This window comes from Bidens hawaiensis, unplaced genomic scaffold (assembly GCF_021521415.1).
Source record: "Bidens hawaiensis isolate Kalapana, Puna unplaced genomic scaffold, B.hawaiensis_p1.1 tig00030765_1, whole genome shotgun sequence".
Taxonomy (NCBI): domain Eukaryota; kingdom Viridiplantae; phylum Streptophyta; class Magnoliopsida; order Asterales; family Asteraceae; genus Bidens; species Bidens hawaiensis.
In genome coordinates this window covers 81,205-106,337 of record NW_027495134.1, presented here as the reverse complement: position 1 = coordinate 106,337, position 25,133 = coordinate 81,205, and the positions used below count along the sequence as shown (strand labels likewise).

Genomic DNA, 25,133 nt, shown 5'->3' with positions numbered 1-25,133 from the left:
CGTGAACAGTATATAGGCGAAGTTAAATTAACTTCGCCAACACAATAAATTCGCTTAGGGCGAAGTTAGATTGTATTAACTAAGTTCGCTGTGTGTTAACTTCACCAATAACTTCGTTGTCTCTTAACTTCGCCAGATTATATATCTTTGCCAAAACCCTAGTTACTATTTACGACAACTTCGCTGGTCAATCTGCTCTGATTATTTAACTGTTTCTTTGATTTCGAAGGGTTTGAGGGTAACAGGGTGTGCGACTTGGGAGGTATAGTAAAGAAATGGACTGAACGAACGGTATTTTACGAAAAACTATTCCGCGAAAAGTCTAACGGAACAATTTTAACACTCGTGTGATAATCCCGAACCACACAATCACGAGCAAATGCTCTGATACCAATTGTAGGTTCCCAGTCGGATCTACATAGGAGTATCTCGTACACGAAGGGTGCGGAATCCCCTAAGTATGAGATTACGAGTGTATAAACGAGATAACGGAATGAACACGTAACAAACACGAACATGTAAAACAAAGGCTTAATTGTTATTAGCTTCAAGAGCTCTTAACCGATAAGCCAGCCATCCACAAATAAATCACTAGAATACCTACAAAACAAAAGGCCGAAGTTAGGTTATATAGACATGCGAAAACTTCGCCAAACACCCTTGGCGAAGTTGTCCTAACTTCGCTTATATACTAAGTTCGCCACTAACATAACCCAAACCATTAAGTTCACCAAAACGTAACAAACAATGTAACGATTACAGACACGATAAACTAAAGACGAATGAACTACTGGCACATTGCACCAACAAATGTATGTAGTCTGCGGACCGCATTTGCAAACATCTGTAGCAGAAGAGGTGGATCAAACCTCTGCAGTATGCAACAAGAAGACTGTTTGTCTTTTAACGTCTGCAGACTGCTAAAATAAACTAAAACTTAAATAAATTGAAATTTAAATAAACTGAAACTTAAATCAAAAGGTCTTCAACATTGAAATTTAAATAGTCAACAACACTGAAATAATATTCATAAGACCACAATAACATTTATTTTAAATCATTTGTTCCGTACTTTGCATTAACTGCTCAACAATTTCATCTTGTAACTAAGTCATATATTCCCGATCTAATGCAGTGCCAAGTGCTTTAACCTCGTCTTCATCAGCATTAATGTGCCCACGACTATTTCCAAGCGACACATCAGGTTGATCGTATTGTGTAAACAACTCATCGTCCAAACCATGTTTTCTAATAAAATTATGTAGCGCGAAAAATGCAACGGTAACGCTCCTTTGTGTTTCTAATGGAAATGGTGACATCCTCTTCAATATATGGAATCTTGCTTTCAAGACACCAAAAACACGCTCAATGACGTTCCGAAGTTTTGCATATGCATGATTAAATTTTTTCTTTATTGGTTAACGCATGTCTCCGACAAAAATCTCCAAGCCAATACCTCACATTACGATATGGAGCCATAAATCCTAGTATGTGTGCATACGCGGCATCACAAAGATAATATTTCTCTGTAAATATTTACAATTAATTACAATATTAAACTAACATAGAAATAATTAACAAACAATAAACATACCTGGTGGTGGAAATGGAATGGCGCATGTGGATATGATAATACCTCTGATAATATTCTAGAATCATGTGCTACCCCTTCCCATCCGGCCACAAGAAACGTAAAATCATGTTGAAATCACAGATTGCTAATACGTTTTGGTAACAATCCCCCTTTCCCCTTCCTCTATATAAATCTTTTTGCCTAGTAGAAACAACATGTATCAAGGTCCCATCTAGTGCACCAACCGCTTCTTTTAAAACCCGTCGTAGCCTCTTGTTATGTCTCGGAATGTTTAGATTCGGATTGAAAGAAGTTGGTACTATCATATCTTTGGCGAAAAACATCATTTTATCCAACACTTCATAAACAAATTTATGAATTGTTTACTTTGAGTGTTAAAATCTATGCTTGACAAACCACGTAACGTTTATTATGACCGATTATCATAAAAAACATAGCCATCTTCTCCTCAATCGAAAAATGTTTACTATCCTTTAACGAATAATTTGTTCTAAAATGTGCACATAGTCGGACAAATGATTCACGGGACATACGCAACAATTCAATGCATTGTTTGGGATTTCTTTGCAATAACTCTAACGTGTATTTATGTCCCGTCATTTCCGAATCATTTTGTCGCTTTCATTTCAAGCCCCTCTTCCAAAAAAAGCGGACATACAAGTACATAAGAACTACTAGAAGTATTTTCTCATCATTATTCATTATGAACATGTTAATAAAACATAAACAACCATTAAACATAGCCATAAAAAACAACCATTAACATAGCAAAGAAAGCATACAACGTGTTCAACATAACCAAAAAGCATGCAATATTTTCAACATAACCAAAAAAACATACAATGTTTTAAAAATAACCAAAAAAGCATACAATGTTTTCAACATAACTAAAAATAAATAATGTTTTCAACAAAAAAAAACACCAAAAGCAAATAATGTTTTCAACAAAACCCATGTTCTTCACTACTTCATAAGTCTTAGATTTTTAGCCGTCATCTCGACCCATCCTTTTAACACGTCAGGAATACTTGGCAATGCCATCCACGACTCCCTCATGTCCGAGTACACTCCAAAAATATGAAAAGCAACTAAAAATAGAGGGTCTCTCGACTCTAACTCAACCAAATTTAACTTCTCAGAACATTCAATAACTGTTGTAACTCTTGGACTTTTTTTGAGGTTTTTCTCTAGTCAAATGTCGCAAAGCATTTTGCATTTCAAGTGCTAAATCTTCAAGAGTGATAGATGATGATGATTTTGAGGTTTTAGCCATTTTGGGGGTATGCTCAGGAGTAGGCTGGGGAGTATGCTCGGTAGTAAGCTCAGTAGTATGATTAGTGCCGACATCATCTTCTATGTCGCGAAAAATGTTGTCCATAATCATAAGTGGTTGGACCGGTTGGAGTCGATGACAAGAGGAGATCCAACCACTGATGTTTGGGTTGAGGTCCACTTGCGATTCCCAGTGGCAGTATTACCATCAAACAGTTGTGCACAACATTTTGGAAATGCTAATGGAACCGTTTTTAATGATGCAACTTTCGGATGCCCCTAAAAAATTAATGGTAGATATTAAAAAATAAAAATATATGAACATACCTTCTTAAATTCTTCTCATTCCTCGTTCGTTAAGGTAAATGTATTTGTTTGAGGATTGTATATGTTGCCGGTTTTCTTTTTCAAATACACCCATCCTACTTATTTGGCTTTAAGATTATCATAAGCGTTTTTCATTTGTTTTTGAGTCAAAAGCAACCCAAACTTTTCCTTAAGAACACTTCCCAACTTAATCCATGAGTCTTTGTGCAAACTCAACCCTTTTCTACCCACGATGTTTATCTCTTCAATGCAAGTTTCTAATAAGCATTTTAGATGCTCATTCGACCATTGTTGTTTCTCCCATTTCTATAATCAACTAACAGGAAACAACAACTATATTAAAACAACAATTCATCAAACCTAAACTTTCTGCAAACTTTTTTCAACTACAAACTAACAATAATAATTCATCAAACCTAAACTTTCTACAAACTAATACAAATCTAACGAAATTAACAAAAAACTTTAACAATTAACAAAAAACTACAAACTTTATTCAACAACAAACTAATAATAATATTCATCGAACCTAAACTTTCTACAAATTTTTTTCAACTACAAACTAATAACAATAATTCATCAAACCTAAACTTTCTACAAACTAATAACAATCTAACAAAATTAACAAAAACTTTAACAATAAGAGTATACCGAAATATGATACTAATGATTTAACACAATTCAACAACATCTAGAATTGCATCCTACAAAAATCAATAACAACAGCAGCATCTCATTATCAAATTTGAGAAATGAACACAATACATCTGTTTCGCATCCGTTAGCAAGCAAATGATAACTCACTCCACACACTCGAACACCGAAAACAAATCCACATCATATTATAACTTCTAAAAAACTTATTATTCAATAAATAGTGGATTGAACACAATACATCATGCTTCAGATATGCTAACTAATAACTAACTCACATTCAAATATCGAAAACAACTCCACGTCATGTTCAGTTATAAGTTGTAACAAACTTAATAATAATATTCTTCAATAGAGTAAATAAATAAGAGAAAGTGAAATTAGGTTTAACAGATGGATGAAGTTGGTGGCTAGGGGAGGTGGCGAATGCGGCGGCTCGGGGAGGTGGAGGAGGCGGCAGTGACAGGTCGGTGGAGGAGGCGGTCGGCTGGGGTAGTTGGAGGAGGCGGTTGCGGCAGGTAGAGGAGAGGCGGTCGGCTGGGGTAGGGGAGGTAGAGGTGGAAGGGTTTGATAGAGGAGAGTAGAGGAGATGAGATTATAGTTTGAGGAGAGGAAATGAGAGGGTCTGATGAATGATGAATAACATGTGTGAGAAGAGGTCAGAAGTGGTTGGACCATGTCTGAACCGGGAAGTGAACGTTTTTTTAATGAAACTTTTTCAAAAAACAAACACTATGCAGAGGGCAATGTTTGCATAGCGTAGACTGAGGAGGGTAGAAAGAGCTTGAGAAAAAATAAAAAAAATAAAAAATAAAAAATAAAATAACAGAAAAAAGGAATATTTGGGTCGAAAACCAAAACCACTGATAAAACCCTTGTGGTTCCCTCTTTCTTTCTGTCAACTCTAGGTTATGTTGAATGAATCGATGGCGTCGTGTTTAGGCGGAATGGAGGTTCCGGTGATCGGCAGCGATTCCGTCAAATGGTTCAACGTCTCCGTCGTCTCTTCTTCTTCTGATTCAATTGTTATTGCTCCTCTTCTTACTGAGGATGCTGCTTCCTCTTGCTGCAACATTGGGGATCCTCCCACTTATTTCATCTGGTAAAACCTAATTCACTCACTTATTATTAACCTATATATATATATATATATAATCTGTACGTTTTTTCTTCTTTCAAATAACGCTGATAACAGGAGGATAAACAAAAGCTGTTCAAATGTTCTGGAGATAGTTCAATTCTGCAGTTTTGCAGATTTTCCAAGGGTCGGTTTAAGGATTCAATTTCCTACTGCACTTTCTCCATACGCGTATATCTGCAAAAACGAGGTTTCTTCTCTTTCATTCAAAATTGCCAGTCTTTTTTATATTATATGTTTCTGCAAATTTATGATATGCATTGCTTTTTATGCAGCTCTCCACTACTTCTAGGAACCCGTACATGCTTTATGCGTTGACCGTTACTGGACTTGCTTATCTTATTAGACTGACTGATATTACTTGTTATGAAACATGTTCTGTCTTGCCACCTAATGAGGTGGTTGAGTTGAATCTTATAGATTATTGTGATTATGGAGCAATTACAGCTATAGCAGCCACCAATGGATGCCTTGTAGTAGGCGGACAGGATGGATCTGTTGGCTGTTTTCGACTTGGCATGCATGATTCTAGTGCTCCCGGTATGGACTACTTTATGCTTTTATTCATTTGCAAATGATATTCATATCCCGCATAAAGTGATATAAGTTATCAACCTTAATTGCCACCTGTAAGCTTGTAGACTTGTATCGTACAACTGTTTCAATGCTACTTTACAGAGGGTTGCAAGGTGTGATATGATAGTACTGCTTGAAATGGGCCATGTCGAGTTGTGTTTGACTCTTAAAACACTTTTTTATCTTGATTTTATTTTTTTGATAAATAAAGTTTGTGTTAACTGTGAATACAGAAACAACACTGGTTTAATGATAAGTATTTGAATACAATGGTTTTGGGGGTTTAAGGCATTAAACACAGACTTTGGGTGACTCGCAACCTGATTGGCTAGTTTGGCTAATTGTTTTTAAGTTGACTCATTTTGACCCATTAATTCATTCATCCAAAACACAACTTAAATTGACCTATTGCATATTAACTGATATAGATTTTTGCCATACTGACCTCGTGAAATCATAGGTTTTCTGCACGAACTACGAGATGATTCAAGTTTTGGTCGCTTGTGGAGTTTAATGTCGAGGTAATCATTTAACATCTGTTGTATACTTTATCGTGGAATATAAGCATTAGAGCTGTGTTATGCAGTTTTCTATCATTTTAGAATGCTTTAGAACTTAATAAAATCTTCATGATGGATCTGAATATTGGAGCATCAAGATCTTATGTATATATATGTGCTGAACTGAAACCAAAAACTTAAATTTTCAAACAAGTGCTGCTATTTGAATTTATATCCGCTTTCTCATTTTATTTTTTTAGCGATTACGGGCGATCTTGATATTTGTCTTACCATGTAAAGTTCGAGCTACAAGCTTGTTTGTTCTTTATCCTTGCTTATGGGTTGTAATATATAAAATGAATTTTTCAATTATCTTACAGGAGGACTGTAGCTGCGGTGAAAGATCTGGTATGTTTAGACATTCATGGAAGAAAACTACTATTTGTGCTTCATTTGGATGGAGTATTACGAGTGTGGGACCTTTTGAGTTGTAGCAAACTTTTGAGTTATACTATGAATGCTTCAACATCCGAAGGCAAGTTTTGTGGACCTTTTCTTCTTGTCAATAACCTTCAATATTTACCAGCAACATTTTTGACCATTTATTTATTAACGGGCCAATTAGGGCTATGCACTCATGACCTATTCGTCTAGTGGTATGGTGCCCCCCTTACAAATGTGAGGCTGTGGGTTCAAATCCTTGCAAGTGCAAGGTAAAGGTGGAATTTTCCTGTTTTTCCTAATATAGGGCCATGCTATATTTCCAACTGGTCAAATGGGTAAATTGTAGGTTGAATGTCTCGCACAGCGGCACAATGTATATGTAATGCGCAATCTACTAATCACAATCATATTATTAAAAGTAGATTATTATTGTAAGAATATTTAACACCAACTAATTATAGAAACACAAATATGAGCACAAAAAGCGTTTGTGGTTTGAATTCAAACTATATTTTATTTTGTTTTGAGACGCTATTCAACCCCGTGTTTCATCCATCCATTTTGCCACATGTGTCAATATTTTCTTTGTTAATGCAATGCCCAATTCATGAAATCTTTAGCTGAAAGAGGTCCCAAGGCTCTAATAAGCACAAGATTATAACTAATTTATTCATCAAGTAGTCTTTTTGACCATGATTGCTCTTCATCAAGGGTTTTTATAGTACACATTTACCATTTATCTGTTGGTAATAATATTAATCTAATTTGATTTTGTCTAAGAACCATTTTTTTCATGTATGGCTGCCACAGACTAACAAGTAAGCTAACAATTAAGCTAAAGCTAAGTGAAACTAAGCAGATATTATTTTATCAAACATCTGTAATCATGAATCTTACCAAACTAAACGTCAGATCAGTTCTGATTAATATCATTAAAAAATACTTGTATTTTTAATCTCATGGTCTGTACCAGATGCTGGTTTAGGGCATCCTTTTTTGCTTTTGGGCATGAGGCAAGCGAAACATGATATCATGTTAATCTTTTTATTAGTCTTTGCAACAAGGACAAATATTGTGGTTCTTATTATTACGTTTGTTATGTATGATTTTAGGAGCTCGATTCACGAACTTATGGGCAGGCGAAACTACCAATGATACAAATTTAGTACCTCTGGCAGTCCTGTTAAAGCCTGATTCGGTACTTTCTAATTTCTGTACTTTCAAACTTTAAGTATTGTATTATTAACATGGGCTTGTACTTATTATATTGCTATTTGCTTAGAAACTACCTCCAGTGTTTTGCAAAACACATTTCTCTGCTTAAAGATGTGGCATCATCCGGCTTTATAGTTGACAATTTTATTTAACATATTTAATTGTGATTAACTGTTGAGTTTGGCATTGTTAAAAATTAAGCTAGATTAATTGCGCATGATCTACCATTTGGTGTAGTATATTAAGTTGCTTGGTTGATGTAATTCAGGCTAGGAAACTAATCCAACTATAAATAATAGTTTTTGCCAGGGTGAACTTTTTGATTGTCCCTTATATATATAATATGTGTCTAAGGACTGATTAATGGCTATGGGTGAACTCTTTTTTTATCCGCCAATAAATTGGAACGTGCAAAAGAAATTGCTACCAACAGTGTTCTCAATACATTTGTGAGGTATCCGGTTTTAATTTTTGACAAAAGAAAATAGGATTTCTGGGCTGTCATTTGATGATCAGGTTATGTATCAATCATTTAGTTATTACCGCCATATGTATAAGCACAAATTTCGAACATTTTAAAGAATGGTTAGTAGAAGCTTGTGATGTTCTCATTTGTGGTCTTTAGTTATAAGCTAGTTCAATTGAAATTATTATAGATTCACTGGTTTTACCGAAAACATACCGGAATATTGTAGGGGTGTAAACGAGTCAAGCTTGTCTAAGCATGAAATCAGCTCGTTTAGAGCTTTATTTTGAGCTTGGCTCGTGAATAGTTTTTCAAGCTTGAACTTGGCCAATTTATATTATATATTTGTTATTTAGCAGTTTTATTTATATGCTTAAGTTTATTTATATGCAATTTATTTTATATATTTTTTATTTAGCAATTTTTTTTATATTTGTTATTGTAATAATATCTAATGTGTACTCGTACTTTATGCAATAGTTTATAGAAAAACGTTTGGTGGACAAAAAGTGTTCTGTGTTTGGATTTCTGAGATCTGCTTCACTTTCTTTTCTGTTAACTTTTTAGGAAGTTGATGGGGAGATGATCTCTTTATACAATTTGCATCTTAATATTGGAGGGAAGACTAATTTTTCTATCGAGCCCTCAACAATGAACATTTCCATTGAGGAGGTGAGTCGGATTATCATAATGTTTATTCTCTAAGGTATATACGAAGTCCTAAGCTTTTTTCATTTGTTTTGTCAGGGTGTAATCATTGATGTCAAAGTTTCTTCAAATAAAATCTGGGTACTTAAAGAAGACGGATTGGTGGTGCACAATGTTTTAGGTCTAAATGAGAGCAGGTAATACTGCAATGTACACACACACACATAGGGGAGGGTTCTACGCATAAGACGTTTTTGTTTTGCGAGAACATAAAGAAAAAAAACTCATATTTTCAGGTTTAGAAAGTTTGAAAATGCCAAAAATGATTAAAATGCAATGTTTGTTCGTCTTTTTTAACATCCTAATAAAATACATAAAAAACTTTATTAATATATAGCACCGACACATGCGTAGATAAACGTTTAAAAGTTAAAAAAAACACATGAATAAGTTAGTTCAATAGTTCTTTTTATGTATATAACATAGACTTATGTATGTAAAGAGTAAAAGTTTTTAAACGCATTATCCATTGTGTGAAAATATAAACGATTTAGGTTTGTTTTTTGTGTTCTAGCAATTATTTAGCCCAAGACATTTGTATGTAAATCCATTGATTGGAAAGTTAAACGATTTAGGTTTGTTCTCTTTGTTCTTGCAATAATTTTGCCTTATGTAATGAAACTCTCGCTATATAAATACACACACACGCATATATAGTTAACGTGCAAATGAAATTAACGTACTAAACGTGAGAATCAAGTAGAGTAATTATATATACAACTAGAGTAATTATGTAATTACATCATAGAGTAATTATCTATGATGTAATTACATAATTAGTCTACTTGTATATATAATTACTCTACTTGATTCTCACGTTTAGCACGTTAATTTAATTTGTATTTGATCCAAACCATATATATAATATATATATATATATATGTATGTATTATTGTTATTTCAGTAATGATTTATATAGTTGGTTTTTTGAATTGGATATACACTTTGGGTGACTTTTGAACTTTTAGTGTAAAATCTTGCTATTTTTGTGCACCTGTAGTGTTTATCTATGACTGACGAGTTTACCCGATTGACCGTTTTCCAGCAAAACTTATTTACACTTTTGATTCACATTTTTATTTTAGTTGACTATATTACACTAGTGAAACATATCTTGGCATGCATTATCTGTTGCTTTTGTTTGTTAATTTGAAATTTTTGTTAGGGAATTCGAACAATGCTTTGGTTTACAAGAATCATTTGTTGCTGAACAACTATTTCAAAGCTCAGAGCATGCTGCCGATGATCTTTTTTGGCTTGCTCATTCACTGTATCCCTCTACAAAGGTGCTTTCAAATATTGTAATAAAGATCATACATCACTTTATAAAAATAAGCCTGTAATAACCGGACGTTTAGTGAACCTTTTGGTGGGAAGTTTGTTTATGCTCGTCTATTTCATAGACAAACGGGCATGGACAAGGCTTTTTTTGTTCATTTAGTTAGACGGACCAATGTACATGAACACATGTATTTTTCGTTCATTTAGAGCATTCATATCAGATTCTCTATCTCTATTTCTATAATCTAACTAAAAAACACATTTATCTCAAAGATTTAATTGTCTTCCAAAAACTTCCCATATCTCATTCTCTCTATCTAACTCTGTTTAATTAGATAGCACTTTAGTTTTTTTTTGTTATTTGTTGTCTTTTTCTCACTCACAAAAAATCTAAAGAAAATAGTGACATATTACATTTAGAGAATCACTGGACCTTCTCTATAATCGTTCTCTATTTTAGAGATCCTGATGTAGTGCTAATTTTACAGATTTTCATAAATATTTCTTTAATATTTAAAGATAGGGTATATACAGAGAACCTGCTGTGAATGCTCTAAGTTTGTGAACATTTGTTTTCATCCGTTCATTTAATTTATTTATGTTGGTTTGTTTACATTCATTGACATTCGTAAGTTTATATTTGTTAGGCAACTCTTTCTATTTACATGTGTAAGTTGACGTTCGTGAACCACTCGTTTATACTGTTACGAGCGAACATAAACGGAAACAAACATATTCATATTTTTAACTAGGAAAATAAGAAAACCCCATTCGTATAATATTTTGGGTTTGATTGTTGGTTTGGCTAAAGTTAAATGAACAAACACGACCATGCTTCGTTTGTGTTTGTTTGGTAGACATGAGTGGTGTTTTAAAAGAGCAATGCATGAAATGCATGCGAGTAACATATGCTTGTAAAGTTTACAATTAATTACATGTTTAAGTTTTTGCAGGAGCAAATTGCACCACGTGTGACCTCAATCTTTCTACGTATGCTATTTCTTCCGGACATTTACCATAATTCTGTTATACGAGCAACACTACAAGATCATAACAAACACTTCACGGATTCTGAGTTTCACTCGTTAACTGCTGATGCAATGAAAAAGGAGATTATTTCTGTAATCGAACATGAGGTTTGAAGTGAAAACGATACTCTTTAGACTTTAGTTGTAACTCATTTCATCTTGTGAATAACTGATGACCACGTTATTTATGACAGGGTGTTTCTAGAAGCCCACTTTCACTTATATACTGCTGGAAAAACTTCTGTTCACACTACATTGACAATTGGTGCAATAAGAATGGGCCATGTGGGTTACTACTTGATTCATCAACTGGTGCTATTGGTATAATAAGAAAATCATCAGTTTCTTTATTGCGTTGTTTGGAAGACATAGAGCTTCTAGCTTTCGGTATGTTCATAATCTGTAAAATTTAGTACGAAAAACAGGGCTGATTTAGGGGTGTAAATAAACGGCTCGTGTTTGCAGGCTCAACGTGAAACGAATCTGAAAATTTGACACAAATTTCAACACGATCTGAATCTGTAAATCATGTCAGACACGTGAACCCAAACAGGACTCGTTTGTCCCAAAAGTTTTTTTCCTTTTATTCTTTTTTTTCCCACACATTAATACTTTAAATTTCATTTTTACAACAACCTACAAATTATAATCAAAGAATTACATTTTAATTAAAAGAGTTATATGTCCAGTTTTTTTTTTTACTTTTAAAGTTTCGGGATAAAATACAACCAATTTGTTTTATTACGTAAACCTCATTAAAAAGTATACTAATAGTAATATGGTTAAACGGATCAACCAGCGAACCTGCTAGGGTGACCTAAACATGACCCATTTAGCTAAACTGGTTTGAGGGTTTGGCCCAATACTGACCCGGATTCGTTTATACCAGACCCAAATCTGCGAATTTCGTGTTAGGTTTGAGCAGTGTCAGAAATTCACAACCTTAGCTGGATTGGCTAACCGGTGAAAAATTATTATTGTTGACTTTTGCAAAAATTAGTATGTAAATTTTAATCACAAAAGCTATATTGCAATACTCTAGGTTTTTGCTAAAGAAATTTGAGAAAGTTGTCACCTTTTGGCATTTTGAATAACCTTTGGAAAACAATTTTCATACATTTGACACATTCAACTCGGTGGACTCTTTTTATTTTAACTCGTTTGACCTGTCAAAGAACATTTATAATCCACATTGAGCCCATAAATGGGTCAAATCACTCAAAAAAATGTTTTGGTGCATCAAGTAAGCATTGTCATGTAAATTTCTTACTAGCATATAGTTGTTCATTATTAATGTGTTGTTAATATTTCGTTTGTTACAGGGTGTTTTGATGAACTTGGTGAAGTTGCAAACTCTAAAATTAACTTATCAAACAATCTTGAACAGGAAGTACTTTTCGAGGTGTTACGTTGCACCAATAGTCTTAGCCAGCAACTTGGGAAAGGTGTACCTGCATTATTTTACCAGTCGTTTTTCAGCCAACCTTCTATATCTCCTGAAGAAGTTGTTGGAAGTTTCTTGAAAGTTCTAGAATCCAGAGGTACTTCTTCTGCAGAAGCAGCTCTTCATGTATCAGAGCTAGGTGTTGATGCTGCTTGGGATAAGGGTATTGGTGACCACAAGTTTCTTAGAAAATTTTCAACAGAAATATTCTTATCTCTTCACGGGTTGTACCGAAAAGCTGTCACTTGGGACAAAGTTGTGGATGTTATATTGAAATACTTGAACTTTTTAGTGCCTCAAAAGCTTGAAAACAAATCGGATTGTAAGGCGGTTTTGGATATTGGAACTTGCATAACAGTCCAAGTGACTTCACAAGTTGCCAAAGTGATGTTTGAATCTGCACTTGACATATTATTGATGCTGAGTTATATGATGAAATTAAGTGGCCAGGTAATGTCTTAATTACGCCTGTAAATTAACTGAACATTCAGTGAACAGTTTGGTAGGAAGTCCGAACGAACATGAACAAAAAGTTTTGTTCATTTAGAAAAATGAATGAACATGATCAAATGTCTTGTTCGTTCATTTGTATTTATTTATGTTCATATAGTTTACATTTTGTTAATGTAGTCATTTAAAATTTTTTGGCCCGCTAAAACTTAGTGTAGGTTTACTAACTTTTTAGGCTCAACATTACTTTTAACTGGTTTAGCTATGTTATATTTGTTCATCTTCATCTATATTCAATTATGTTCGTTCGTTTATGAACCATTCTTTTATACTGTTAACGGACGAGCATAAACATGTTCATTCTCTTCGCAAACAAACACAAACGAGAAAACCCTATTCGTTTAATCTTTCATTTGATTGTTTGTTTTATTAAAGTTAAATAAACGAACGCGAACATGCTTTGTTCGGTTCGTTTACAAGCCTCGGTTTTGTCTAGAAAAGTAATTTTTTTATTAGCCAGGTAATACTTATTTCACATATAATTGTGTATGCATGCATAGATACATACATACATACATTCATGATGGTAGAAAAAGGAAAACATTCAGCTTGAAGCTGATTTCTTTATTTTGGTAAATGCAGATAAATATGACACCTGAAGATGTTTCGAGGGTACAACTGGAGTTATTTCCATTGATTCAAGAAATTATCACGGAGTGGCATATAATACATTTCTTTGGGACCACACCTTGTGAATCACCTACTATGGAAGATTTCAGTTCTCAACTCTCTTTATTACAAATTGGTAGGTGTATCTTAATATTTTACACTTCTCACCCAATCATCTTGCTGTTTTTAAGCTGATTAGTAGCATTGCGTACACTTCTGATGGTAACTTGTTTTTATGCTCATCCTTTTGGAAAATAATATAGTTTCCTCTCTGGGAAGTAGTCATAGTCGAAAGGCACGCACCTATGACATAACAAGTGCAATATCAGGAGAGATAATGTATATATATGTATGTGTGTATATATATGTGTGTGTGTGTGTAGGAAATTGTTGAGTAAGAACCAAGAAATATGTGTAGAATTGTGAGAACCGCATAACACACTTGTACTTCTTGCTTTAGGTGTTATTCAGAAAGCGTTAATAAACTGCCTACCCACTAACTAATCAATACACAAAGTACCAGTGGTTTATGCAAACATAAATATGGTTCTGAAAAGAATATGTCCACACACACACACTAGCTTTTATCCCCGTATTACGGGGGTTGTTTTACATTACTTTGTTTATATTTATATATTTTTTGGATTTTTTATTTAAATTTATTGTAAGAAAATTAATACTCCCTCCGTTCCATTATAAATGTCCTAGTTTGACTTTTCAAGTCTTTCTTTTACAAACTTGACCGTAAATATTTTTGTTCGTGTCATATAATACTTGATGAAAATTATATCAATGTAAAATACATTTAAAACCCAATCCATTCATATATTTTACATCAAGTATTATATAACACAAACAAAAATACTGTCGGTCAAAGTTAAACAAGAAAGACTTGAAAAATCAAACCAGGACACTTAATGGGACGGATGGAGTAATATACTTAGGGTTTGATGATGAAAGGGTTTCACAAGTAAATGAGATGTTATAACTCGGTTTAAAAGCTATTTGGGTTTGGTGAGACCCGTGACCCGCTTATTTTTTTTAATTATAAATAGTATCTTTTAAAAAAACCGGATATTAATTTTTAGTATATTTCTATTTTATAGGATTTTCATATCAAATATTTAGTCAGCTTAATTTTTAATTTAATGAGATATTATGACCCGTTTAGCGGCTATTTGGGTTTGGTGAGATCTATACCCGTGAATTCGGGTCTAATGCATGAGAAACCTCCATTTACAAACAAAGCAATCTGGTGGCTTGAGAGAATGTATGGAGCAACCAGAGAGCTTTTAAAGGTTTTGTTTATATATATACGAGTAGAGTAATTATGTAATTACATCATAGAGTAATTACATAATTACTCTACTTGATTCTCACAACTAGCACGTTCATTTGTACGTTAACTTTCCTCTATATATAGGCTTGGATCAAATGCAAATTAAATTAACATGCTAACTGTGAGAATCAAGCAGTGTAATTACAACACACTGTAATTATAGCGTAGTTTAATTACATAATTACACTAGTAAATATAATAATTACACTACTTGTAAATATAGTTACTCTGCTTGATCCTCACAGTTAGCACGTTAATTTGATCTTTACGTTAACTTTCCTATATATATATATATATATATGTATAATCTCATGTTCTTAGAATTTATATATAAGCCTTGTATATTATGACGTCTTTGTTTTCCATATCCACTTTGAAAAACGTATCATTTTCTTTACCACTATGTTCATGCAATCATACATTTCAAAGTTTGTTTATTTGTATGAGAATTACACATTAATTTTACGTTTTTTGTTTTATGCATGACCAGATAATAGTGCCAATCGAAGATCATGGAACGACAAGCTTGGGAAATGTGACTTCACTTTGGCTTTTATTTTGTTACTTGATCAACAAAATACCTTTGAAGAAGGTGGTGTTGTTTCAAGACATCTTCCAAATCCCAACTCTTTAATTGTTCCAGTACACAACTTCACTAGCTGGATTGTTTGGGGCAGAAGTGATGAGTCATCTTCGTTTTCTACTCACTCAATTAGGCTTGCTTTAATCTTACTTAAACATGGCCAGTTTGATGCTGTTGAGGTATTACTTCACTTCTTTTATTATATCTTTATCCCAATTAGAGGGGTGGGCTTGTTAGTTTTCGCCTGTTTATTTCTAAATGGGCAATTCAGGTTGGATTCTGATTATAACAGGTCAAAGTAGGAGTGTGCATGGGTCAGTTTTGGCTCGGTTAAAACCAAACCAAAACCTGAAATTTTTGGTTATTGAGCTTTTGAAAACCGTTTGGTTTCGGTTTTTTGGTTTGGATTTCAAAAAACAAAACCATTATACCAAGTTTGGATTCGAGTCGGCTTTGGTTTTGTTATTTGGGCTTAAAATATTTTGGTAAACAGTTGTTGAGGGACTTTTGTGAGAAACATAAAAAGTATGTTTTATTTTCCCATAATAGCCCATTTATAAAATGTGTTTCTAAAATTATCCTCACTAATTCAAGTTTCCAACTTTGTCCCTTTGGTATCTCGTCGCCGACGACATAATAGCGACCGCCGACGACATGATAGCGAACACCGGCGATGCATTATTGAAGCAAATAGGATAACGACACGTGGCCGAAATAGGTCGTCGACGATGTGTTCTTCAGCCCATTTAATCACAGACGATGTGTTCTTGTTAACGACGCCAATGACGAGCTGCCATACCTGACACCCATGTTCACATCACTGATGACGACCTGTCGTATCTCATGGCCGGCGACTTGTTGGATATAACATAGGGTTGACGATGCGTTATGTTGCTAATGTAGGGTAGCAGCGATGCGTTATGTTGCTAACGTAGGGTAGCAGTGATGCGTTATCCACTAACGCATCGTCGACGACCTATTCCGACCAGATTCCGGCCACGTGTCGTTATCCTATTTGTTTTAGTAACGCATCGTTGGTGTTCGCTATCATGTCGTCGGCGATGAAATACCAAAGGGACAAAGTTGGAAACTTAAATTAATGGGGATAATCTTGGAAACACATTCTCTAAATGGGCTATTATGGGAATTTCCCCTTTTTATTTTATTTATTTGCCCATTTATTTAATACATTAAATTATATACTTCAACTAAAAGATGCTTTAGTTATTTGATAATTACTTAATGAAATAAAAGAATTTTCATTTTGGCCCGTTATCCAACCAACTATTTTTGCCACTTGTAATTGCACTGCTTTAAACTTACAATTTCTGATATGAAGGATACTGAATGTATATATATTCTTTTGTTTGTTAAGCATCTTCTTACTATGGTGAACCAAAATATACTCAAGGAGAAAATTTCTAGCAGTATTCAGGGCGTGAACAATGAATGGTGCATACTCCTTCACCTTCTTGGCTGTTGTATTCTTGCACAAGCACACCGTAAAGCACCACGGACTTCTACCGAGAAGAAAGTTAGCGAGGCTATTTCCTGCTTTTTCAGGTATTTATACTGTGACAACATTGTTTAGTAACTGTAAAATTCTAGAGCTTAATTATCTTAATTATTAGAGATGTTCTCGTCTTATGTATGTTTGCTACGTCATGTGACGTGAGTAGGTGACCAACATTTTCCATGTCTTCAAACAGACTGAACGAACATGTACAGGGGCATGTTCATGTTCCTTTAATTAAATTTTAACTGAACACAAACATGAACAATTAATCCAACGTATTTGTTTGATCATGTTTGTTCGTTAAAATCTAAATGGACAATTCATGAACGTAAACAAACCCAAATGAACATAATTGAACAAACATAAACAAACAAAAACAAACATTTAATGAACACAAATGGGTTAGTGGGTTACTGACATATTTAATTACTTTTAAAATTATAAAATTACATGGTTATATGGGTTAAACAAACATAAACGAGCATAGATTAACGGATATATACGAACGAACATAAACGAATAAAACATGTGTTCATGTTTATTCATTTAACAAAAAGTTTGCTTCATGCACATTCGTTTATTAACCAAATGAACATAAACGAACTTCTTGTCGAACGGTTTACTGTACGTTTGGTTCGTATACAGGCCACTGCAATCCACAATCCTTTTGATCGTGCTTCTTAAGGGTGTATATTCACATAACCAAGACTTATAGTTATAAACGTATATATATATATTTCTATTTATCTACAAAATGTTAGGTTTATGAGTTTTCAAATGGTTAACTATTTATATAAAAGAAGAAACGAACTGCTATATAACAGACAGTTATAGGTGATTTTTTTCAATTCTTACAGCATTATCTGCTTCGACATCTACAATTTTGGTCCCTTAACACTCAAGACTTTATATATAACCTTATTAATATTGATCTTAATAAATGACTTGATATTGTTATTGTGTCTTTAGAGCTGCATCTTTGCACGAGGCTTCAAAGTCATTGCAAAATTTGTCATCTGAATATGGATTGCCTCACATTGGTTTTCGTAAGTCTATTTGGATGGTTTATATCGGAACATATATATTTTTTTCATTACGTTGTGCTTACAATGCACTTGTCTGCAGCTGATCACGCCTCACCTGGTGCTTGGAAGCTTCATTATTATCAATGGGCAATGCAAATATTTGAACAATATAATATGAGTGCAGGCGCCTGCAGTTTTGCTCTTGCTGCTCTTGAACAAGTTGATGAAGTCTTGGGTCTCAGTGAATCACCGATTACCACTAAAGGACGACTTTGGGCTAATGTATTCAAATTTACACTTGATTTAAATTATTATCATGATGCATATTGTGCCATTATTTCAAATCCAGATGAAGAAAGCAAATACATTTGTTTGAGGCGCTTTATCATTGTTCTTTATGAGCGTGGTGCAATTAAGGTACTTTATTATCATCTCAGCAGTTTATTTTACCCATGTTTAGAAAGAGAATAAAAACATATGTATGCATTTATCTGTTGTAGATACTTTGTGATGGGCAGTTACCATTTATTGGTTTAGCTGAGAAGGTGGAGCAGGAGCTTGCATGGAAGGTAACTGTTTTTTTTAGAGAATTTTGCACAAATGCTTTTTGTGGTTTGACCTTATTGCAAGTTTGGCCCATTGGTTTTAAAAACTGCAAGCTTGGTTCAAACATTTGTGAGAAGGTTGCATGTTTAGTACCACCGTTACTGCTAGTTATTAGTTTATAATGGAAAAGCAATGTTGTGCAATTCCTTAGGGCTTCTATTTACCTTATTTTGGTCACATATATAGTATTAGTATTAGTATTATTATTAGTATTATTCTTCCCATATATATAGTATTAGTATATTCTTTCCATATATAATAATATTATTATTATTTTTATTATTATTATTATTATTATTATTACTGTTGAACTTTGATTTCCTTTATATTGCTTCATACATATGTACTTTAGAGCTGAGGGTCTCTCTGGAAGCCACCTCTTTATCCCTTTGGATAGAGGTACGGTGTGCCTACATCCCACCCTCCCCAGACCCTACCTATAGCTTTGCTGTTGGTGGGACTTCACTAGGTATGATTGATTGATTGATTGATTGATTGATGGGGTTTTTTCAAATTTGGAACCCTAACAAAACTCTTTTGAACATCAAAACTCCTAACGTCGACTTCATCACCTTCGACTGGTGAAAAATCGAGGGTGATGAAGTCAACGTTTCGTTTTGGAATTCGAAAATGTTATATTAGTCATTAGTGTTTAAAATTTGAAAATAAACAATTAGCCTTGCATGATAGGCACATGACAGCACATTTCCATAAAAAAACTAATTGGGTTTAATGGTGAGGGGGACTAAACCTGCAACCCTCTCATAAATGTTTGAATTGAGGGTGTGTTTGGGATTGCTTATTTAAGTGAAAAAGGACTTTTTGTTAAAAGGACTTATAAACTTATGAATTTTTGAAAAGTAGTTTTTAAAAAAATGTTTGGATTAGCTAATGTGTTGGGGAAAACTAAAATGACCAAAAGGGGCGCTCTTTTTGAAAAGGAGTGTAATAAGTTTTGAGGGTTAGAGAGGTGTAATAGGTAAATCAAACCCACTAAGTTAATAAGTTACATATTTCTAACTTTTCAATACCCCTTTATTTTGCCTTCACCATAAGTTAAATCCATAAGGCCTTATGGTTTGCCAAACACCTTACCCACCTTATTAACTTTTTAAAAAGTTTATAAGTTATAAGTTAATGAAAATAAGGAATCCCAAACACCCCCTGAGCTTGCAATTTTTAAAATCAAGGGACCAAATTTGAAAATAAGGAATCTTTTTGTGCAGGCAGAGCGTTCACATGTTTCAATAAAACCGAACCCTTATAAATTATTATATTCGTTTGAAATGCATCAAAATAACTGGAGGAAGGCTGCAAGTTATATGTACCTTCATTCAGCACAACTAAAACATGAAGCAGCTTTGGAAGATTGCCAGCTGAGATCATTGGTTCTACAAGAAAGACTGAATTGTCTTTCTGCCACTATAAACGCTCTGCATCTTGTTCGTCCATCTTCTGCATGGATCAATCCTTTGCTTGAAGGAAAGCCCATTCAGAATCCAAGTAAAAAGGCTAGAATAACTATGCCAGACCAGGGTAATTATCCAAACGCTTTTGCTGAGCTGACAGTTTCTATTCGTACTTTTGTGAATCGGTTCCTGAAAGGGGTTAAAGTGGTAAAGTTTTTAAAAATTAACTGAATGTTATTCAAATTAGTGGTGTTCATGGCCGGTTTTTGGCTAAAAAATTTACCATTTGGGCTTAAAATTTTTTTGCAGAAAAAGCCAGACCCAAAATAATGAATTTTGGCCTAAAACTATGACCGATATCTTTTTGTTAATTAATAATTAGTCGATTATTATACATTTGAATTAAAATACTTTTGTGACACTATTTATTAAGTTCTTATACATTTACTTAAAAATTCAAATTCATAATGAAAATCTCTTAAGTTGGGTTTGGTTTAGTATTTTTTGATTTTAATTACATGCAAAATCGAAACGAGTTTTCTGTTTTTCCCAAAACTTAAAACTAAACCGTCGGTTTTTATTTGGGTTCGGTTTTTTTGGTTTTATGCACACTCCTAATCCAAATCATTTTAAATCTAGATATCTTAATACTATTTGTAATTATATTTAACGTTTCAGAATCCAAGGAAAAATCCTGTTTGTTTTAACATGACCTGTACTACTAACTACATGTTTTGATTTGTTACGCCACATCTACTAATTACTTTCACTATCAGGATGATTATGACATGTATGCCGTCATTTGGGTTTTTCTTTTTTTTTTTGCAGAAGCTGATGATCATCTTTTGAGCCAGAAACTGGATACCTGTATGGATATTGAGAAGCTTGAAAATGAATTTGTTTTAACTTCAGCAGAATATTTTCTCTCACTGGCAAATGTGGAGTGGACGTTTAATGGTACCAATCTGAAAATCTCTTATCTCGTCTTATTGTCTTCTAAAATTGACAACTCTTTTGGAGATAATCTTTCACAAAATGGGTTCGGGTCAACTTGTGTAAAATTTTGTAGGTCAGGCTTTCATGTTCTAAACTTTCTAAGTTTATCATTATTATTAATGTGTCAAATATGATTACAAAAGTTATGTCAATATCAATCTATTTTCTTTGAGTAAAGTGGTTTACAATTCAATGGGCGACTTTCAGCTTGTTTTATATGCTGTTATATTTTGTTTTACGTGTTTGATGAATCTCAGATACGTATATCCTTAATCTACCCATGCATAATCTAACGTATCAAACGTTCCACCTATAAAATAATGGAGAGAAGTTGTACAACAAAGAACTTGAAGTCTTGAGTTATTAATTCATTCGGGATGTGAATTGGCATATTAAATTTGCGATAATGGGGAAACGAGAAGCACACAATTTAATTTTGTATTATTGATATACAGTTATAGACTTTTCAAGCTTAAATATCTTTTTTGGTCTCACAATAATACACAAATCCTGATTGTTTGATTTTGAAGAAGTGTGTTGTAATTTAGTTTTGTATTATTGTTAAATAAATTACCATGACAATTAATGTTGCTCTTAATACTCTGTCAGGGATTGAAAAACCTTCACCAAACCTGGTTGAGTTGTTGGTTCATTTGAATCTGTATGATATGGTTTTCACAGTAATTCTTAAATTTTTCAAGGGTTCAGCATTGAAGAGGTATATATTTATTATATGATTTAAAATTTTTGTTCGTGTTTCATTGTTTTCGACTGCTAATGATCTTATGATTTCTTTTTTCAGAGAACTTGAAAGAGTTTTTATTGCCATGTCACTGAAATGCTGTCCAAACAGGTCTCTCTAAAACTTTGTATTTCTGTTAAAACTGAAACCTGTTTTTTCTCAATAAATAATTCAAATAACAGTATAAATGGCTGGTCTATTAGTAATTGATTTTGCTTGGTATAAACTTTTTAGCTGTTTGGAGGAATAAATATTTTTAATATTAAATTCAGGGAAATTTCTAAAAAGCATAATGCTCTGCTGTTAACATCTTCGAAGGATGAAGTTATTCATGATTCAATTGATACAGCACATCAATCTAAGGGGAATGACCAGTGGGAAGCACTTGAGCAATACATAGTTTGTTTTTCGTTTTTAATCTTTTCTAGTTTATGATTTGTTTGAGTTATCATTGATGGAAGTATCAATTTATTTTAAAAAATGCAGGAAAAATGTAAGTGTTTCCATCCTAGGTTACCAGTAATAGTTGCAGAAACTCTTCTTTGTGCCGATCAGTTGATCGAACTTCCTATTTGGCTTGTTCAAATGTTTAAGGTATTTTCCACATTTTTAATTTCTTTTATTATCTTTTTGGATTATTAATCCTTGTTGTCATTTCTTTTTTCTGATTTTATAAACTTAAGTTATGCGGCAGTTTCTGCTGTTCGCTCTACATGTTTCTGCTGTTCGCTCTACATGTTTTTTAGCTTACCATTGTTCAAAGTTTCTCTTATTTGTTTAGCGGTTAAATCTTTGACCGTAAATGAGTCAAAAAGTATTTAAGCTAAATGTGTTGAAAGCCTCTCAAAAGTCTTTTTTAATGCACACGTTCGTAAGTTTTAAAGCGCTTTGAGCCATACCAAAACAATTGCCAACTAGACAAAACACGGTTTAAGAAAAGCATACAGTTAATAAATAGGGAAACCGAACAAACACGAATGGAGCGTGCTCGTATTTGTTCGTTTAATTTTAACTGAACAAATGATCGAACATGAATGGTTAAATGAATGGGTTTTTGTTCATGTTCGTTTGTTAAGTATACTTGCAAGTTGTAACGTAAATGCATATTAATGTTTATAAGTTTAAATTTAATCTATTTCAGGGTACACTAAACGGAAGATGGGGTATGTCGGGGTCGGAATCAAGCCCTGCATCCTTGTTCCAACTTTATGTTGATTATGGCCGATATCCAGAGGCTACTAATTTGCTGCTTCATTATATTGAATCTCTTGCATCACTGGTACGACTTCTTTTCAATCAAAAAATATTGTATTATACTTTTAGGTGCTATACTCTTACAAACTAGAAATATGATCAGGCATCATGTGGTGGCGTTGATAGCCGAAAGACAAGGGCACATGCACCAATCAGCCGGTGTCCCGATGATTGAGTGCTATGTGCCTTATGTCCAAGGCTTGATGCAAAACTACTATCGAGCCGGGGGTCTCATCGGAAGCAGCCTCTCTATCCCTATGGGGTAGAGGTAAGGTTGTCTACATCTTACCCTCCTCAGACCCTACCATAGCATTGCTATTGGTGGGATATAGTGAGTACGATGATGATGATGATGATGATGACTCTTACAAACTAGAAAAATATCATATATATTAATGCAAAACTAAAAATATCAAATATGCCTGTACAAAGTAGTTAAAATATCAAATATACCTAGTTCATTAAAACAATTTAATATATGATCATTTTACTCTTATTTTTGCAAAACCATTAAAATTTTATATAAGCCCATATTTAACTTTTTTTATTTAATTTTTTAATTATGCATATTTAGTTTAGATATTTTCTTTACCCATTTTTAGTTTAATTTTATTTACCTCTAAACAATGGTTCATCAAAATATTAGATTACTTATTGGTCGATCATCTTGTGATTATACCTGTTTCGATTATCTGAGTCGAATATACAGATGTGATTTTTCAATTATCTATCGTCGAGAGAACAATAGAGGAGTTAAATTGTTTCAGTTTGCTTGCTTATCGTCAATCAAGATCCATATTAAAAATAGGGTTTAAACAATTATAATGGAAAGAGGTAGAATGGTCATTAAGTAAAAATTCATTAAAGTTGGGTATATATGAATATTTTCAAGTTTGTAAGGGTATATGTGAAATTAATCCTAGTTTTGAAATCATATTTGACAATTATGAAGTCAAACTTTTAGACAACCCTTTTAGTGTTATAAAATTAATCCTATAAAGATGTTATGATTGCTGCAGAGGCCAGGTGATGTCATTCGTAGAAAGAAGACATGTGCAGTGTGGTTTCCATACACAACAATTGAACGATTGTGGTGTAAACTTGGAGACTTGATCAGTTCAGGGCATATGGTCGATCAGTGTGAGAAGCTAAGAAGCCTGTTACACGTGGCTCTGGTCAAACATTTTAAGCAGCTAAACATTGACTCAGATGACGTCATGTCTTCAGCAACCTCTTGATTCATCTTGAGCATCATGTAAAAGTTTGATTTTGTTATTGTTTTTGTATCCGTATTTAGCAAGTTGAAGGCGTGCAACATCCATCATATCCAAGTAATTATACGACATCCATGATGGAGTCCAAATGCAAAGTCAAAAAATTATCGTAACAGTAAAAACAATTAGGAACCAAAATTTTCTACTAGGTTTACAAGCTTCAGGTTTAGATGGTAGGGCTTTAGTTGCTTTCTTGATTTATGAGAACATTGCGGTTTACAACCCATATTGACTTTTATTTCTTGCAGTTTTGGTTTTTACCCATTTTGACTTTTATTGACTTGCGGTTTTGGGGTTTAGTATGAGCAGTTTGGGTCGATATGAACTCGGTCAACACGTTTCTTTTTACAGATTTTCAAAAAAGCTGTGGTTTGTCATAAATTGAAATTATTGGGTGCTTTAGGATAATCTTTTAGGTTAATCTTTTATTGGTTTAATGTAATTTATATTTTGAAAGCGTATTGTGTAAATCTTAAATGGGTTTAATTTTCAAAGCAATTTTTGAAGATATAATATTTCAGAGAATTAATTGTTGTACAGGGTGATCAAACACGACAACCAGCTCTAATATTCTGCTAGACCAGCTACTAATCGAAGTACCATGTATTTATATACATTTTTTA

The 25,133-nt window shown here is 33.5% G+C and overlaps 1 protein-coding gene across 1 annotated transcript; it reads left to right on the top strand.

Annotated features, from left to right (window-relative positions):
* Positions 1-4,758: 4,758 nt before the first annotated feature.
* LOC143580931 (nuclear pore complex protein NUP160-like) lies at positions 4,759-24,717 on the top strand. The gene is made up of 26 exons (XM_077063837.1): positions 4,759-4,949; positions 5,043-5,175; positions 5,261-5,525; positions 6,022-6,082; positions 6,442-6,596; positions 7,618-7,703; positions 8,754-8,858; positions 8,934-9,031; positions 10,060-10,180; positions 11,129-11,311; positions 11,398-11,590; positions 12,526-13,097; positions 13,740-13,902; positions 15,596-15,867; positions 17,064-17,251; positions 18,174-18,250; positions 18,330-18,646; positions 18,730-18,798; positions 20,062-20,371; positions 21,073-21,201; positions 21,850-21,958; positions 22,043-22,093; positions 22,255-22,381; positions 22,469-22,576; positions 23,124-23,261; positions 24,256-24,717. The coding sequence occupies exons 1-26, from the start codon at positions 4,759-4,761 to the stop codon at positions 24,472-24,474; spliced, it is 4,440 nt and encodes a 1,479-aa protein (XP_076919952.1). The 3' UTR covers positions 24,475-24,717.
* The last annotated feature ends 416 nt before the right edge of the window (positions 24,718-25,133 follow it).

Excerpts from the sequence above, each read along its gene's own strand:
- LOC143580931 (XM_077063837.1), top strand. The coding sequence starts at position 4,759 with ATGTTGAATGAATCGATGGCGTCGTGTTTAGGCGGAATGGAGGTTCCG. Across the intron at positions 21,202-21,849 it reads TGTGGAGTGGACGTTTAATG|GGATTGAAAAACCTTCACCA; the intron begins GTACCAATCTGA and ends ATACTCTGTCAG. Across the intron at positions 22,382-22,468 it reads AAGCACTTGAGCAATACATA|GAAAAATGTAAGTGTTTCCA; the intron begins GTTTGTTTTTCG and ends TAAAAAATGCAG.